General features: G+C 35.1%; 2 protein-coding genes across 2 annotated transcripts in view; one reads left to right on the plus strand and one right to left on the minus strand.

The window, feature by feature from the left end:
• Nucleotides 1–16417, minus strand: part of LOC149189242 ((R)-mandelonitrile beta-glucosyltransferase-like) — a 64271-nt gene that overhangs the window by 20163 nt on the left and 27691 nt on the right. The window lies entirely within an intron of this gene.
• Nucleotides 3313–4486, plus strand: LOC149189243 (putative germin-like protein subfamily 1 member 9). The gene is made up of 4 exons (XM_089412390.1): nucleotides 3313–3524; nucleotides 3639–3775; nucleotides 3900–4036; nucleotides 4160–4486. The coding sequence occupies exons 1-4, from the start codon at nucleotides 3313–3315 to the stop codon at nucleotides 4331–4333; spliced, it is 660 nt and encodes a 219-aa protein (XP_089268516.1). The 3' UTR covers nucleotides 4334–4486.

Consider the following 16417-nt stretch of genomic DNA (forward strand, 5'->3'; position numbering starts at 1 on the left):
AAAATAATAATAACAACTTTTTTTTTCAAAAAATAATAATTAACTAAAAAATCAATGCGAAAATCACAGTTGTGCTCTCCCCCGCCCACCCCTCCACCGCCACCGCCCCCGCCCACCCCTCCACCACCACCGCCCCCTCCCCGCCCACCCCGCCCACCCATCCCCCGCCACCGCCACCGCCACTGCCCCCCCGCCCACCCTGCCCACACCCTCCCCGCCCCCCCTCCACCGCCACCCCGCCCACCCCTCCACCGCCACCGCCCACCCCTCCCCTGCCACCGCCCCCTCCCCAGTCCCCCCGCCCACCCCGCCCACCCCTCCACCGCCACCGCCCCCTGCCCGGCCCACCCCGCCCACCCATCCCCCACCACCGCCCCCTCCCGGCCCCCTTGCCCACCCCTCCACCACCACCGCCCCCTCCCCGGCCACCCCTCCCCCTCCCCCTCCCCCGCCCCCTCCGCGGCAGCGGCACCCCCGGGCCGCCTCGCCCCGCCCTCCTGGCGGCGGGTCGATTCCGGGAATCGACCGCCGCCGGTCGGGCAGGGCAGGGCGGCTCGGGGGTGGCGCTGCGCGGATCTAGAACACATCTACCCAAATCTTCAAGTAATTTCGAATCAAACAATGAATACTTTATTCTCCCACCTTCACATGCAATTGTTTTATTTCTAGACGCACCTTATGAGGGACAATGTTGAAAATGGATCCACCTTTTTTAAGAGTTGATCTAGTCTATATACTCGTCGCACTTCATTTTATCCCATTCTCTTCTCTTAAACTTCTCTTTTCATTCCTTTTCTAGTTTGTTTCCTCCTATTTGAATTCTCTCATGCATCCCCCTAGCAACTTCCCCTGAATCCTTCTTCTTATTCCAAGAATGGAGGTGAGACACCTCTTTAGTCTTCCTAGTCAGAATTTGCCTCCAAAATTTCTTAGGAGCTAGCTTAGAGAGGTGTAAGAGATTCCCTTGTCTTTGACGAATGTATTGCCTCTTTTTCCTTTTAGTTAGGGCTTTATATATTTTTATCTTGTCCATTTTAAGAGATTCATCAACAGCTTCCTTAATTGCTCTCCTCGCACTTTTACACTCTTTGTCATACCATGGATTGGTTTTGCTATTTCTTTTATTATTTGATATAGGAAAAATAATTTGCAAAATTTGATAACTAATTCTCTAAATCCCTTTCCAAGACTAACACTTGAAAAATCAATTAGGTAACAAACATGCTATTAGATAGAACTATTTGTTTCTTTATTTCACCAAACCAAATTGAAAAAATAATTTTATAAATTAAAAATCAATAATACAATCTTAGAAGCAGTTTAAACCTATTATTATAATCATGATGTGAAATTGAATAGCTAGATTCTTAGCACATCTAATATTCTCTTTTATTCTGCTATCAATGATATCATATTTTCCAACGTTTGATACATTGTGCAAGGCCTATCTATATAAAAGGATCATGAAATACAAAAAATGGAGAACCTTTTCCCACGAGCATGTGTGTGCTTGACACAATAATACTTGCAACAACAAATATTCAATAAGATGTAGACACTTTTAAATTGGTTGTAATTTGGAGAACCTGATCTTTTTTCAACCTTTTGAACTCATTTCTGTATCAGCCATAGCCAATATTATGCTTTGACTTCCTTAAAATTTTCAATGGTTAGAAGAATAAATTACTGATTAGCAGAAATAGTAAGATATGTACAATTTTGGTTTTGTTAATATCACAGTTATGAGATCAAATTACATATTATAAGTTTAGAAATTTAATTTAAGACATCATTAAATCATTATCCAATATAGCATACAACATTTAACCTTATAAATAGTGTTTTATTAGCACAGGGTCCACATTAAATATATTATTTACTTCTTCCAAATCATCTGGGGAGGGTTTCAAATGGTCTGCCTTCCATACGCTACATGCAGAAAATACATTCCAAATAAGATTTAATTTTATAAATAGTGTTTTTGTTAGTACAGGGTCCACATTAAATATATTACTTACTTTTTTAAATCGTTATACATCTTTACAAAAAAAGAAAAAGGCAGTGACATCATTACCAAGGCAGTGACATCATTACCATGCAACTCTTGTGTTATAAAGAATACGAAATTCAAATATAAAAGTGTTTATGAATATCAAATATAAAAAATTATATATATCGTATAATTTTTTATTATACATTTTTATACTTTGAAATTCGCATATTTTAAAGCTCCAAATTACTTTTCCATTATTCTAGAGTCGTATAAGACAACCAAGTTGAATAATCAAACACCAACTGGAAACTAAAAGTCCGATATCTTGCGAGAAAACTCGAGCGTTGTACTTAATATGTTATTTCTCAAGTGATTCTCTGTATTCTATGTTTTTAAGAATTCCTAACTAAGAAGTTGTTTGCTAAACCAACCAAAAACCGAGACAATCAGGCACAAAATCATGACAATTTGTAATAAAACAATAACTAATATACTGTATACAATATTGAGGAAAGCTTGATGATGGTAATACAGCAAGGAGAAAAAACTAAAATATTCGGTACCGTAGCAAATAATCCCTGAATATATAAACTAGAGCTCACAAGCTCCAAAGCCGGTACGGGTCGATTCCCGGAATCGACCCGCCGCTGGTCGCGCACCCCCGCGCCGCCCCGCCCAGCCCGACCAGCGGCGGGTCGATTCCGGGAATCGACCCGTACCGGCTTTGGAGCTTGTGAGCTCTAGTTCATCCCACATTTTATATTAATATGGCAAGCTTAACCACACATAACGAGAAAATTAATGACTTGCATGTACATCTGCCGTAATAAAAGAAAAACACTATAATTTTATATCCTACTTTGCAAATTCCATGTTGCCACTGGCTAGCGCAAAAGATAATATGTAGCGCTAGCCAATGAATTTTCGGTAATTTGCTTCTAGTGGGCGAAGGTGGAAGATGGCTGGTGTGGTATAGATATGTGGACTAGAGTTTGTATCAAAATTGAGTACATGCTCCCACTGCAATTATTAATATTTACTGAGTCAAGCCTGATATGGAAGTTGAACATATCCTAAAGACTAGTCCACTCAGTGATCGTCCGTCCATATATAGAGAGTTGTATGGGCAATACTATCAAGCGTTGCACTGCACTCGCGCAGTTCTATTGATGAGATATTATAAACAATGGTGGCATAGAGATATTGATGAGGACAATTTCATGGTTTCAAGCCTATAAATACTCATTACAGTGGTATGAATCTACACAAGCAACTAGTCTAATACATCGTTTCGTTTCGTTTATATCTTGCAAGTGAAGATGAAGGCGAGTCCAGTCCTACTTATTTCAGTTGTGTTAGTCTTTGCTACTTTTCTTAGGTCTGCTTACTCTGCAGATCCAGACCCCGTCAGAGATTTTGTGACGGGATTGAGTACCTTCACTCTGCGTAACATTTTCAAGAATGGAGATGTTAGTAGCGATACCGGAGGGATTCGAGCTGCAACCAATCCTCAAAACTTTCCTGCAGTCCAGTAATGTTCAATATATTCATGTCATTCATATTCACATATTATTTGCTTGTAGAAATATTTTGTTTGTATGGTCTGTACATTAAATTAATTAACGGTGTTAAACTGATTTGGCAGAACGCAAGGGCTATCTGTAGTGAGGTTTAAAATGGTTCCGTGTGGAAGCAACCTTCCTCACACCCATCCAAGAGCTTCAGAAGTTCTCTCCCTTTTGTCTGGTGGACCCCTTCAAGTTGGCTTTGTTGACACCACTGGTAATCCAACTACCAACCCACCTTATTCTCTTATTATCATGATGTCTATTCACTTATTATTATATATATATATGATCTGATCATTCAAATTGATTTGTTGTAAATTAATAATTAATTTATATAGGTGCGTCACACATTGATATTCTTTACCCGGGGGATGTTACCGTATTTCCCAGAGGTGTGCTCCATTTTGAACTCAACGTTGGAAAGGTGGAAGCTGAGTATTTGTCGGCACTTAACAGTGAAAATCCCGGAACTTTGGTATGCCTTCCTCCCTGCACCAATTATATCTTCATTATAATTTGAAACCTAGTGCCGCAATATTTCGAATGGTTGTTGATTATATAACGTTATGCGTTCCTATATTGTTTTATATGATTTCAGACGAGCACCGAAGCTCTATTTCATATTCCCCTGAGAGCACTGGCAACATCGTTGAACGTGGACCAGAAGACCATAAATGGGCTGAATTCAACTGTGCCCCGATACGCTCCTGGTCTGAAGAAAACTGTAAAGAGTGGTTGTGTCCCCGGCAGAGATATTACCACAGCCTTTTAGTCACCTTATAATTTACTGGAATAAACCACGCCAACACGTAGGCGATCAAGTAGCCAGAATGACTTTTGTCTTTCGACATTGAAATGATAATAATGATGTTGTAAAAATAAATAGTTGTGATGTCAAAATAAATGATTGGGAATTTCGTTCTTGGTTTGATTCATCTCCAACCCTGAATACTGAACAACTACATCTGCCACCATCTTTTTGAGGAGAAAAAAACGCTTTCTTTTCCTTCCTTAAAAAAAAGAGAGTACGTTCTATCAAAACATCAGTTTACGTGTGTATTCCATTTTATATGTTTCTACGATTTGCTTTCTACTAGATCTCCCATAATCGATTAGATGTTTACGTGTAATTGTGTACTCAACATGTATATATGGTTTGCTATCAAAATGTGGGATGAACTAGAGCTCACAAGCTCCGAAGCCGGTACGGGTCGATTCCCATAATCGACCCGCCGCCGGTCGGGCAGGGCGGGGTGGCGCGGGGGTGGCGCTGCGCACCCCCACGCCGCGCCGCCCCGCCCGACCGGCGGCGGGTCGATTCCGGGAATCGACCCGTACCGGCTTCGGAGCTTGTGAGCTCTAGTTTATATATTCAGACGGATTATTTGCTACGGTACTGAATATTTTAGTTTTTTCTCCTTGCTGTATTACCATCATCAAGCTTTCCTCAATATTGTATACAGTATATTAGTTATTGTTTTATTACAAATTGTCATGATTTTGTGCCTGATTGTCTCGGTTTTTGGTTGGTTTAGCAAACAACTTCTTAGTTAGGAATTCTTAAAAACATAGAATACAGAGAATCACTTGAGAAATAACATATTAAGTACAACGCTCGAGTTTTCTCGCAAGATATCGGACTTTTAGTTTCCAGTTGGTGTTTGATTATTCAACTTGGTTGTCTTATACGACTCTAGAATAATGGAAAAGTAATTTGGAGCTTTAAAATATGCGAATTTCAAAGTATAAAAATGTATAATAAAAAATTATACGATATATATAATTTTTTATATTTGATATTCATAAACACTTTTATATTTGAATTTCGTATTCTTTATAACACAAGAGTTGCATGGTAATGATGTCACTGCCTTGGTAATGATGTCACTGCCTTTTTCTTTTTTTGTAAAGATGTATAACGATTTAAAAAAGTAAGTAATATATTTAATGTGGACCCTGTACTAACAAAAACACTATTTATAAAATTAAATCTTATTTGGAATGTATTTTCTGCATGTAGTGTATGGAAGGCAGACCATTTGAAACCCTCCCCAGATGATTTGGAAGAAGTAAATAATATATTTAATGTGGACCCTGTGCTAATAAAACACTATTTATAAGGTGAAATGTTGTATGCTATATTGGATAATGATTTAATGATGTCTTAAATTAAATTTCTAAACTTATAACATGTAATTTGATCTCATAACTGTGATATTAACAAAACCAAAATTGTACATATCTTACTATTTCTGCTAATCAGTAATTTATTCTTCTAACCATTGAAAATTTTAAGGAAGTCAAAGCATAATATTGGCTATGGCTGATACAAAAATGAGTTCAAAAGGTTGAAAAAAGATCAGGTTCTCCAAATTACAACCAATTTAAAAGTGTCTGCATCTTATTGAATATTTGTTGTTGCAAGTATTATTGTGTCAAGCACACACATGCTCGTGGGAAAAGGTTCTCCATTTTTTGTATTTCATGATCCTTTTATATAGATAGGCCTTGCACAATGTATCAAACGTTGGAAAATATGATATCGTTGATAGCAGAATAAAAGAGAATATTAGATGTGCTAAGAATCTAGCTATTCAATTTCACATCATGATTATAATAATAGGTTTAAACTGCTTCTAAGATTGTATTATTGATTTTTAATTTATAAAATTATTTTTTCAATTTGGTTTGGTGAAATAAAGAAACAAATAGTTCTATCTAATAGCATGTTTGTTACCTAATTGATTTTTCAAGTGTTAGTCTTGGAAAGGGATTTAGAGAATTAGTTATCAAATTTTGCAAATTATTTTTCCTATATCAAATAATAAAAGAAATAGCAAAACCAATCCATGGTATGACAAAGAGTGGAAAAGTGCGAGGAGAGCAATTAAGGAAGCTGTTGATGAATCTCTTAAAATGGACAAGATAAAAATATATAAAGCCCTAACTAAAAGGAAAAAGAGGCAATACATTCGTCAAAGACAAGGGAATCTCTTACACCTCTCTAAGCTAGCTCCTAAGAAATTTTGGAGGCAAATTCTGACTAGGAAGACTAAAGAGGTGTCTCACCTCCATTCTTGGAATAAGAAGAAGGATTCAGGGGAAGTTGCTAGGGGGATGCATGAGAGAATTCAAATAGGAGGATTCTCATAGATATGATTGCGCTTAGTTAAAAAACAACTGTGCATATTCATTGAACCCTTATGCTTTGGAACAATACAAATATTAGGATTGGATAAGTTCTTTAGTGATGCATACACCCTTTGGTTGGAAGTCCTCACATGTATAGTGTATTTCAAGACCATATTACACTTCATGGACTCTTAAAGACTATTGTAATATATTGTATTTTATTATATGATACTGTGAAGGATGCCTCTTAGGTCAGCAATGGTCCAAGTAGCATGTTTTTGAAAAATTAATTGTATATATTAAATTTGTTATTTATTATGTGAATGTTTGAGCAACGATATCTATATTTGGTCGAGCTCTATTATTTTGTCTGTACTCCAATTATATATAGGTAGCATTATAGTTTTGATGAAAATTTTAAGGTGACGTTAGGTTGCCTTCGCATCCCCGACTACAGGTTTCGAGGGTGGACGTCAGCTTGTATGTGCGATACAACGGACAGAGAGACAGTACGCGACAGAGAGACTCGGCAAAGTGAAAAGACACAGACATTCTCCATTGACGGGCAGCTTGGGTTTTACCAATTCCACACATCAAATGACGATCCACATTACCAATTCCACGCAGCGGCACCCCCGGACCGCCCCGCCCCGCCGGACCGGCGGCGGGTCGATTCCAGTATCAACACTTTCGTTTTGAAGCTATATTTTGCAGGAAAATTTCATAGAAAATTTCGTAGTCATTGCCATTTTTAAAACAGCCGCAAAATTGACACCTAAAAAAAAAATCATTATTCCAGTATCAACACTTTCGTTCTGAAGCTATATTTTGCAGGAAAATTTCGTAGAAAATTTCGTAGTCACTGCCATTTTTAAAACAGCCGAAAAATTGACACCTTAAAAAAAAAACATTGTTCCAGTATACACACTTTTCATTTTGAGCACTATTTTTGTGGTTTTTTGGGGGTTTTTGGGCCAGAGTTCCCGTTTTGAGTTTATAGTTCCCGTTTCAAAGTTTACATTGTTGTTGACATGTGTAGGTTGAAAGGAGACTTCTAGAAGACCCTTATGTGGCACCCCAAGGCCAAATTCGAATTTGGTTGGAAAGAATCATGGGATCATGAGGATATGTGTCACATCTCCTAATTGTATTGTAACTCTAAGAAGACATGTGTCTTATCAGTTCCTATTTTGATTAGGACTCTAGAGGTAGAGGGAGAGATTCATGGATTCTCATTAATGAGATGGCTCTCATCTTTTTGTATAAATAGGAGATCTCTCTCCTTCATTTGTTAGTATTTCCTTTTAGTCTTTTTCTTAGTCCTTTTAGCTTGTTAGTCCCATGGCTTTTGAAAGCTTTGGAGAGCTTTGTTGTACTTTGCACTTTTGAAGAAATTGAATAAAGCTTTGATGTTCTCAACATGGAAGGAGATGTGAAGTAGATGTCATGGAGCACATTAGGATGTAAGGTAGAGTAGATTTCATTTTGTAAATATTGTTTTGTAGAATGTAAGGTAGATTAGATTTTTCATTCATGCAATTTTAATTCATGCAAGTGTGTTTAATTTTGCTTTGATTTCATGACTAATGGCATATGTGATCATCTTGTCTATGTTGCTGACCTTTATTTTTCTAGTTTGATTTTCATTAGTATCATTTCTTTAACTTGAACTTTACTTTCTGCTCTTAGATATCAAGTTGTTCATCTATTGATGGTTCTTTTTCCATAATCAAATAACTTTATTGGAGCCAAAATATCACTTACTACAGCTTGGTTTAATTTGCTTTAAGACTCACATTGCTGACTTGTTCATAACTGTTATCACATGATAAATCTAGCTGAAAGGCAAAAAGGTTAAGAAAAGGTTAAAGTAGTGTGATTTGTCTCCTTTATGTAGTGTCACTTAGATTTCACATTTCATTTTCATTTTAAATCAGCAGCAGAGATACTGGGCCGATGTCATTAGTCCTTTATTTGATGTCTTTATTTTCCTTTAAGCATTTGATTTCATAGGTAGTAGGGGGCCCCTGCCTTGTATAGTTGTCACTTTAATTTCTTGCATTTCTTTTTCTTATTTCATGTATATTAATGTACAGATGTCTTTACTTTATTTTCTTGTATTTCTTTTTCTGATTTTCATGTATATTAATGTACAGTTTGAATTACTGCATTTTTTTTTCTTTTTAACATGTATATTATTGTACATAAATTGCTTTCAAGTTGATTGTAGATTAGTAATGCACATAGCCTTTTAATGAACTAATGACGTGATAGAATCATCTTGTCCTTTTGCTGATGCAGCAAGGATATTGGGTCTCATAGTCATTCTCTCATTATTTGATTATTGCATTTTATTTTGATTGAACTAGTTGTATATTTACACTTTTGTTTAAATACTAACTCCATTAATAACATGTTTTAAGTTCTTTTGAAGTGCTAAGTTTTGGAAGTTACCATTAAGGACATAGGCCTTGTCTTGAAATCTTTATCCATACTTGTCCTTTAAAAGTATTCTGAAGACCTTAGAAAACCAACAAGAACAAAACCCCAAAAACAACATAAACTATAAAACAACGAAGTAAGAGAAAGGTTAACTAAGCACATATAGTGCACCACACTTCATCAGTTTACGATACCCGGATTGATAATTTATGTAGAGCAATTTAAGACGTTAAATTGACTAGACACTTATATGAAGCTACTGTAGATCCTAACTATTTGTGTAGCAGACAATAAGACAACATGGAAAGTGAAGGAGACATTTGTGGAACCTTGACTATGCAAGGCTCCTAGGAACCCACAAACTGCTTAGTAGTAAAGTTCAAATACCTTCATCTGCATATGCACTGTAAATTTTAAGGTCTGGACATAAAAATACCTCGAAACCAGATCCGTTTGGTCGATTGCAAAAGGCACAGTAATATCTTTCATACTTTCATTTGAACCTAAACCAATTCTTAATGGAAATAATTCCTTCATTTTCACATGATTTGATTGGATTGAAGCCCTTGGCATCATCATTAACATGAAAGAAATAGGCTTTCAGTTACATTAACAAAATAACAACCTGTGATACAATTTCGTTGAAAGCTTGGGAAGACTCTAACTATTACGTTAATAATATACATTTATATATCTATTAACTTTTATCAATTTATATAATTATATTACGAAATTCCATGAAAATTGGTGATCCTTGTGAAAATTAGTGAGTTTTTGTGGTAAGAAAATTTTATAGACAACATGGGACAAATGTTAGGAAAATGAAATGATAACAAATTATTTTTAAATTAAAATAAAAAATACTTTAATCATTTATAAAGTTAAGCTTTATAACTTGCCATGCTTAGTCCAAAACTAATAGTAGTCAATAGGCAAATCCATTGCTAGATTCCTACCTAGCTAGGGACTAATAAAACAGAGAAACTACTTAAAATGACATGTCACATGAGGGATATTGCAAAGAAAATAAAATGCAAATAATATATATATATATATATCTATATAAATAAAATGGTTGGGAAATGTTGATAGGTATCAATCCATGATAAGGATACAAACACTTATTGATGATATATTCATATAAACTATTACAACCATATAAATTAAATGTCTAGTAAATGTTAATAGGTATCAATGTTAAAACACTTACTTCACCATACATCTTTCAAAAAACAAATAAGAACTATCTAAATTAAATTATTATAATTATTGATTATAAAAACAATTAATACATGATTTAAACAATATTCTTAACCATGGATATTCATCTCACTTTAACATAGAAATTCTTAGCATGTATATAGCTTTTGATACAATATCATGGCTTATCAATACCACGTGCCAAATATGACACATTGATATGACATTTTCTTTTATTAATTCAATTGAGATAAAAAAAAATTAGAAAAACATAACTAATTTGGAAATAAATATTAATCCTCAATCTATGAATACAAATATGAATGTTCTAGCATATTCCCTTGAGATTAAATCTCTACCAATCACCTAATAATTACATATAATTGAATTAAAATTTTGGAAAACCTATTCCGAAATAGACATGCCTATTCGCATTAAATGTTGGTAAACGTCCATAGGCATCAATCCATGATAAACATCCAAACACTTATGATACATTTCAAGATGGCAAAAACTAAAAAATTAACTAAATTATAACTTTATATAAATTATTACTATATTAATTATAAAAGGAATTAATATACAAATTAAAAATCTATACATTAAAAAATAAACATGTAATAAAATTCTCAATCATGGAGATTCGCCCTCACTCATGAGATTCTTAATTTTAAAAAGACTTTGTCCCAATTCGATGGCTTATCAATACCACATACCCAAAAAAACTTTAATCATTTTAGCTGACACCAACTCATATGATAGTTTTTTAATTAATCAATTTAATTAAAAAGGAAAAAAGGAAATAACTATTTTGGAGATAAATTTCAACCTTTGATCTGTGTATACGACTAAAAATATTCTAAAATATTCCATAAATATTAAATCCATACCAACCATATACCATCTACTGAATATTTATTGATAATTAAATTTGGAAGTCTTGTTCCAAAATAAACAAACCTATCCATGTAATAAATGGAAAGAGGTATGTCATAGCCATCACCTAAAATTCTCTTCTATCATGCAAGCAAGTAATTGAGGGAAAATTTTATTATGAAAAGCTACAATGAAAATTTAATCAACCATCCCCTTATTGAAGCATTGTTGGGAATATTTTTGACATGTCAAGATCTTGGATATGATGGTCAGATTTAGTGTTTTTTATTATTTATATGTGGAGTTTTGGCGATGAAGAAATAAGGAACTGATCTTCTTCTAATAGTTTAGGTAGTTTCTTGGGGTTTATTTATGGTATATGGTTCTTAGTGGTTTTGGTTAGGATATTCTATGGTATCATTTTGTGGAAGGCATTTACTCCATTTGTGTAGTCATGTATTATTGTTTGTAAGAATGTCCACAAGCCAAATGTAGCAATGAATTGTGACTTAGCAAGCATGGAGACATGTCTTTCGCAGTGGGAGGGTTTACCCTTCTAGCCTTATCAAAATGAGCCAATCATGTCCCTTGGAGATGAACCTAGTGCGTGCACCTATCCTTCTAGCCTCATCACAATAGGCCAAACATCTACCTCAGAATTGAACCCAGGAAGATGGAAGAACAACCCTTTCTCCCAACAACTTGAGTTGCTAAGACGAAAAAAAACTAAAATGTTGTTATGTATTAAGTTATTTCATTTAGAGACATAACATAAATGGTCCAACAAAGTTCATCTCAACATTATAATTTGAAATAACTACCTCCAGTCCTATGATTTAAAGGCAGAGCATATATTGGTGTATCAGGAGAGTTTGGGATCTTAAACTCACTTTGAGAATTTGTTTTGCTTGTTCTATACATACTATTTCCTCTTTAATACTCTTATTTTGATATTGCAATTTCTTTGTTTCTTTTTTTGGTGACTTCTTCCCTCTTTCTTTAGAGCTTTATGTATCATTGATTAAATTTTTATTTTATTGCTATTTTGACCTAGCATATTAGTGATTTTATTGCCAACACCTTAATTTCTATAATCATAGAAATGAAAATATTTTTGGCTCATTATATGTTTTCATCTCAAAAGATTTGCATCTCAAGAGAGTTGATCCCTCTTGATGCTTGGATGCCTCCCGCTACTAAAGGAATATCACTGTTTCACCCGCTACTAGAGGAACAATGAGGTGTCAATCAATCCTCTTCATTTTTCTATCTAGATCCCTCAGATGCTTATGCAAGTGTTCAAGAGAGTGCATGATAACCAAATGATTTTCACAAGTCTATAATGTGCATGTAATGATTGAGCCTACTGTTTGTGTGTCTTGTATATGGGATCCAAAAACCCAATTCAGTCAACACCTCCATGTTTGAGAGATTATTCCTATGAGAGGATGATTCTCCCTTAGATCAAGAGATTCCTTCCTAAAAGTTGGCCAATATAAGCTCCCAATACCAAGATGAAAATCCTTCTAATATATGATGCATATAAGTGTGGCCTTAATGGACACACTCTTATAATAATCAACCTCTCTTTGAACCCAATCATGTTGCCGTGGTATGTTGGTCCTCCTAGGAAAAGGAATCTAGACAATGAATAGCCTCAATCCCATGTGTGAGAGTTGCAAAGGTGCTAGCCCAAAAGATATCCAGCTTGAACCGAACCTCAAAGTCTCTGTGGAGTGAGAAAGGGACTATAAAATTCCACCACCCACAAAATTTTTACCTAAGTTACAACACCAATAGAGTCAATAAACCACCTGAAAATCCACCTTTTGATAAAGCAAAATTATGCATGCCAAACAAACTTTAACTCTATTTGTAGAGAGGGTGAGTTAATAACACTGAAGGAAGACACTAAACAAGATAGGAATTTGAGTCTCTACCCAATAATTTCTCAAGGAAGAAGGAAAAGGAACTAAAAATGAACAAAAACAGATTGACCTATCAGCTACAAGTTCCCCAGCCAAAACATCCCAACACAAGTATTAGAAAACCAAAAAGATGGAACTCCACTCAACATGAGATAATCTCTAGACAATATGAGAACCAACACTGGTCATATAGGGCGAAGGACGATAATGGAAAGCTTAGAATAGAACTGGGGGAATGGGCTTAACAACTCACTCTAATATTTTCAAACAACAAAAGGGGAAATCTCTACTTTGATAAACCATCACAAGAGAATGAGGATAGAAAAAGAAAATACCAACACTCTCGTTTATACACAACACAAAGCTTCGTATAGTAATTCCAACTTAATTGAAAGGAAGGAAAGGGAGGGATAAACATAATGATACCAGGTAGTCGATGAAGCCACATTGATTGGAGGAGGACATCAATTGCATGCAGGAAGTAGACAAACTAAGGGGTTGTAAACACTACCTTGTAGGCGCCTTCCTCTTGCTCCCTGTTTAAATTCACTAATCACTAGTTGAGTGGACACAATCTACACCACTTGCTTCCCTTTGTATGTAGCCAAGCCTCCAACATTCCATTGTTGTGAATTTAACAAAATGGGTGAAATTATTGCCTCTCCTAACACCACAAGAATACAACATATTTCCTCACCAGCCACAACCTATCGTCTTCATCTTCTAATTGAGGATGAAAACTTTTGTTGAATATCCAATATTCTCATGTTTTATGTGCATTGAACTTCATTGGGGGCGGGCACCTCATCCCCTGACTCATTTTCTAGGTTGGGTGGCATCATCTAGTGCAAACCCACTGCCACATTTGTCATCCCATTCAAAGTAAAATAACATAAAAATTAATTAAATAATAACTTCATTATTATTACTATTAAAATAATTAATATATGAGTTAAATAAATATACATTTAAAAGTCATGTAACAAGTATTTTAAACCATGGAGATTCATACCCATTTTATCATGGAGGCTTGTTACAATACTGTACATTGATTTATCAATACAATATTGTCCAAAAAACCATAAATCATTTCACAATGGAAATATTTTATATATAATTTATTTTAATTTCATTTTACAACATTTTTTAATTAAATTGAAAAACAGAAAGGTATAACTACCTTTGAACTAAACTTTAGCTCTCTATTACTACTATTTAAAATATTTTGTGGAGAAACTATGTTCCAAATAGACACATCACTCACAATTTTTTATCTTAAATTTAATAGTTTTAGATTGTATTTTATATTTTAAATTTATGTTTTTATAAAGTTTAGAGATAAACATGAGATTTAAAAAAAGAAAAGAAAATTTTGCTTTTCATTTTTTTTAATAAATCTAATTAAATATTTATTAATACAATTGGAAAATATATTTATTAATTAAATTAAAATTAATTAATTGAAAATTTTAAATAATAATAATAAGTTAAACGGGGGAGGCATGTTTCTACCATCCTACTAGCTCATGGGCTAGCCGGATATAGCTGCACACCCCCTTAAGTGTTTAATATATATCATTCAAAATACACCATTTGGCATAATGCTCCATGGTCTGGCAGTATCAAAAGTTAATTCCTACAAGGATTTTATGTTAATGGGGTTGGCAAGCAGTATGAGCATATCTGGAGAAGTAAATGGAGTGTGTACTAGTTAGCAAGGGGAGCCTATCAATCTATGCTCTCACACTAAATAAATCTTCAATTGGTAGTAGGAGGAAGACATTTGTTTTCAAATCATAATACTATGATCGAGAAATCATTATTTGGTAATGTACAAGGTGTGGCTCTGGTGTATCTTCTTAGGAATAGAGGCAATCCATCAACCTGGAGCTTGTAGTTTCTTCCTCTTTAACATCCATCACGTGAAGGCTAGCATTCTCCTCCTCCTCATCAATTATTTAGGGTGAGAGTTAGCTAAACTTGGGGTATCTTCCTTGAGGATACAAAGAAGAGTTAGATCATACAAGTGGTTTCCCTCACCCTCCTTGTGGATTATGCACAATCCAAGCTTTGTGGGTGGTTTAATGGTAGACGGGTAGGATTAGAGGTGAAATTTCCATCCACCCTGGGTTCTCAAGTTAAAATTTATCGTTTCCCTCATTGTCAAATCAGCTCCAATAAATAGTAGTCCAAGGAGGCACAACCAAGCAATTATATTTTTCTTATCAACTTGTAGTTCAAATAGTCCATCTGTTGACGACTTAGTCTCCTTTGCTACCCCTAGTAGCAACTCAACCAATTTGCACTCTACTCTACTCAAGGTTTTTTAGGATTCTTGATTGGCTAGCATCTTTGCACTATTTGGGGCCCTCAGGGACTCATCAGTCCTAAGAGACCTAGCCCCCTTCACTCTCGTTATTCTCTTTGAGAAATGATAATCAGTTGATCATAGCTTAACGTGGCAACTTGTTGGCAGTGTTGACTTGCTCTGTCAATTGACATTCATCATGCCTCAACATAGAGCAAGGGTATGTTGAGGCCCGACATATTACCAGGAACGTGAGCGTTCAAGGGCACAAATGTAGGCTGAGGGTTTGACATCCAGATATGGGGAGCTCATTCCTCAACCAGTTCAAGAGGAAGTTGCCCACACAAAGCGTGAACTAGTTGATGCAAGGTGGACTATCACTGATATAGAGGTTTTGGCAAAGGTGGAAGACTAGGTTCCGAATGCATGACATACTAAAGGCCGCACAACTAGTACACGTACACTATTGATTTTTATTGACACTTGAAATTCCATTTGGGAAGAGTTTTAGTTGATAGGAATGAAATCAAGGAAGACATGCACATGGATGAAATACTCGTATGTCTAGAGAAGCAAATGGGAATCACCATGGATTCTAGTACCTGTAATTAAATGTGTTCTAGTTATCATGTTTTTACTATTTGGATGTTTATATTATGTAGGTTTTTTTGGTTCAAAATTAGTAGTAGAAATCAAATATTTAGTTATAGTATTTTTGTTTTCATGATTCTGATTATAACTCTTTCTTCTTGAATCAATTCAGCAATTAAAATTTTGTGTTTGATATAGTTTTTCGCAATTAAAATAAACTTTTGAATGCATAAATATATATTTCTAATTAGAAGAACAAAAAATAGTTATTATTGAAATTTTAATTAAGGTTATTGAGAAGAGAGGCAATCAGCGTCTCAGCTCATTCTATAGCACAGCCCAATATGATGTGTGGTCATCAAAATTGAAATTTTACTAT

The sequence above is a fragment of the Pinus tabuliformis genome, chromosome 3_1 (genome assembly GCF_031772625.1).
Source record: "Pinus tabuliformis cultivar Carrire ecotype Pingquan chromosome 3_1, CPIR1, whole genome shotgun sequence".
Taxonomy (NCBI): Eukaryota; Viridiplantae; Streptophyta; class Pinopsida; order Pinales; family Pinaceae; genus Pinus; species Pinus tabuliformis.

Excerpts from the sequence above, each read along its gene's own strand:
- LOC149189243 (XM_089412390.1), top strand. The coding sequence starts at position 3,313 with ATGAAGGCGAGTCCAGTCCTACTTATTTCAGTTGTGTTAGTCTTTGCT. Across the intron at positions 3,776-3,899 it reads TGGCTTTGTTGACACCACTG|GTGCGTCACACATTGATATT; the intron begins GTAATCCAACTA and ends TAATTTATATAG. Across the intron at positions 4,037-4,159 it reads GTGAAAATCCCGGAACTTTG|ACGAGCACCGAAGCTCTATT; the intron begins GTATGCCTTCCT and ends ATATGATTTCAG.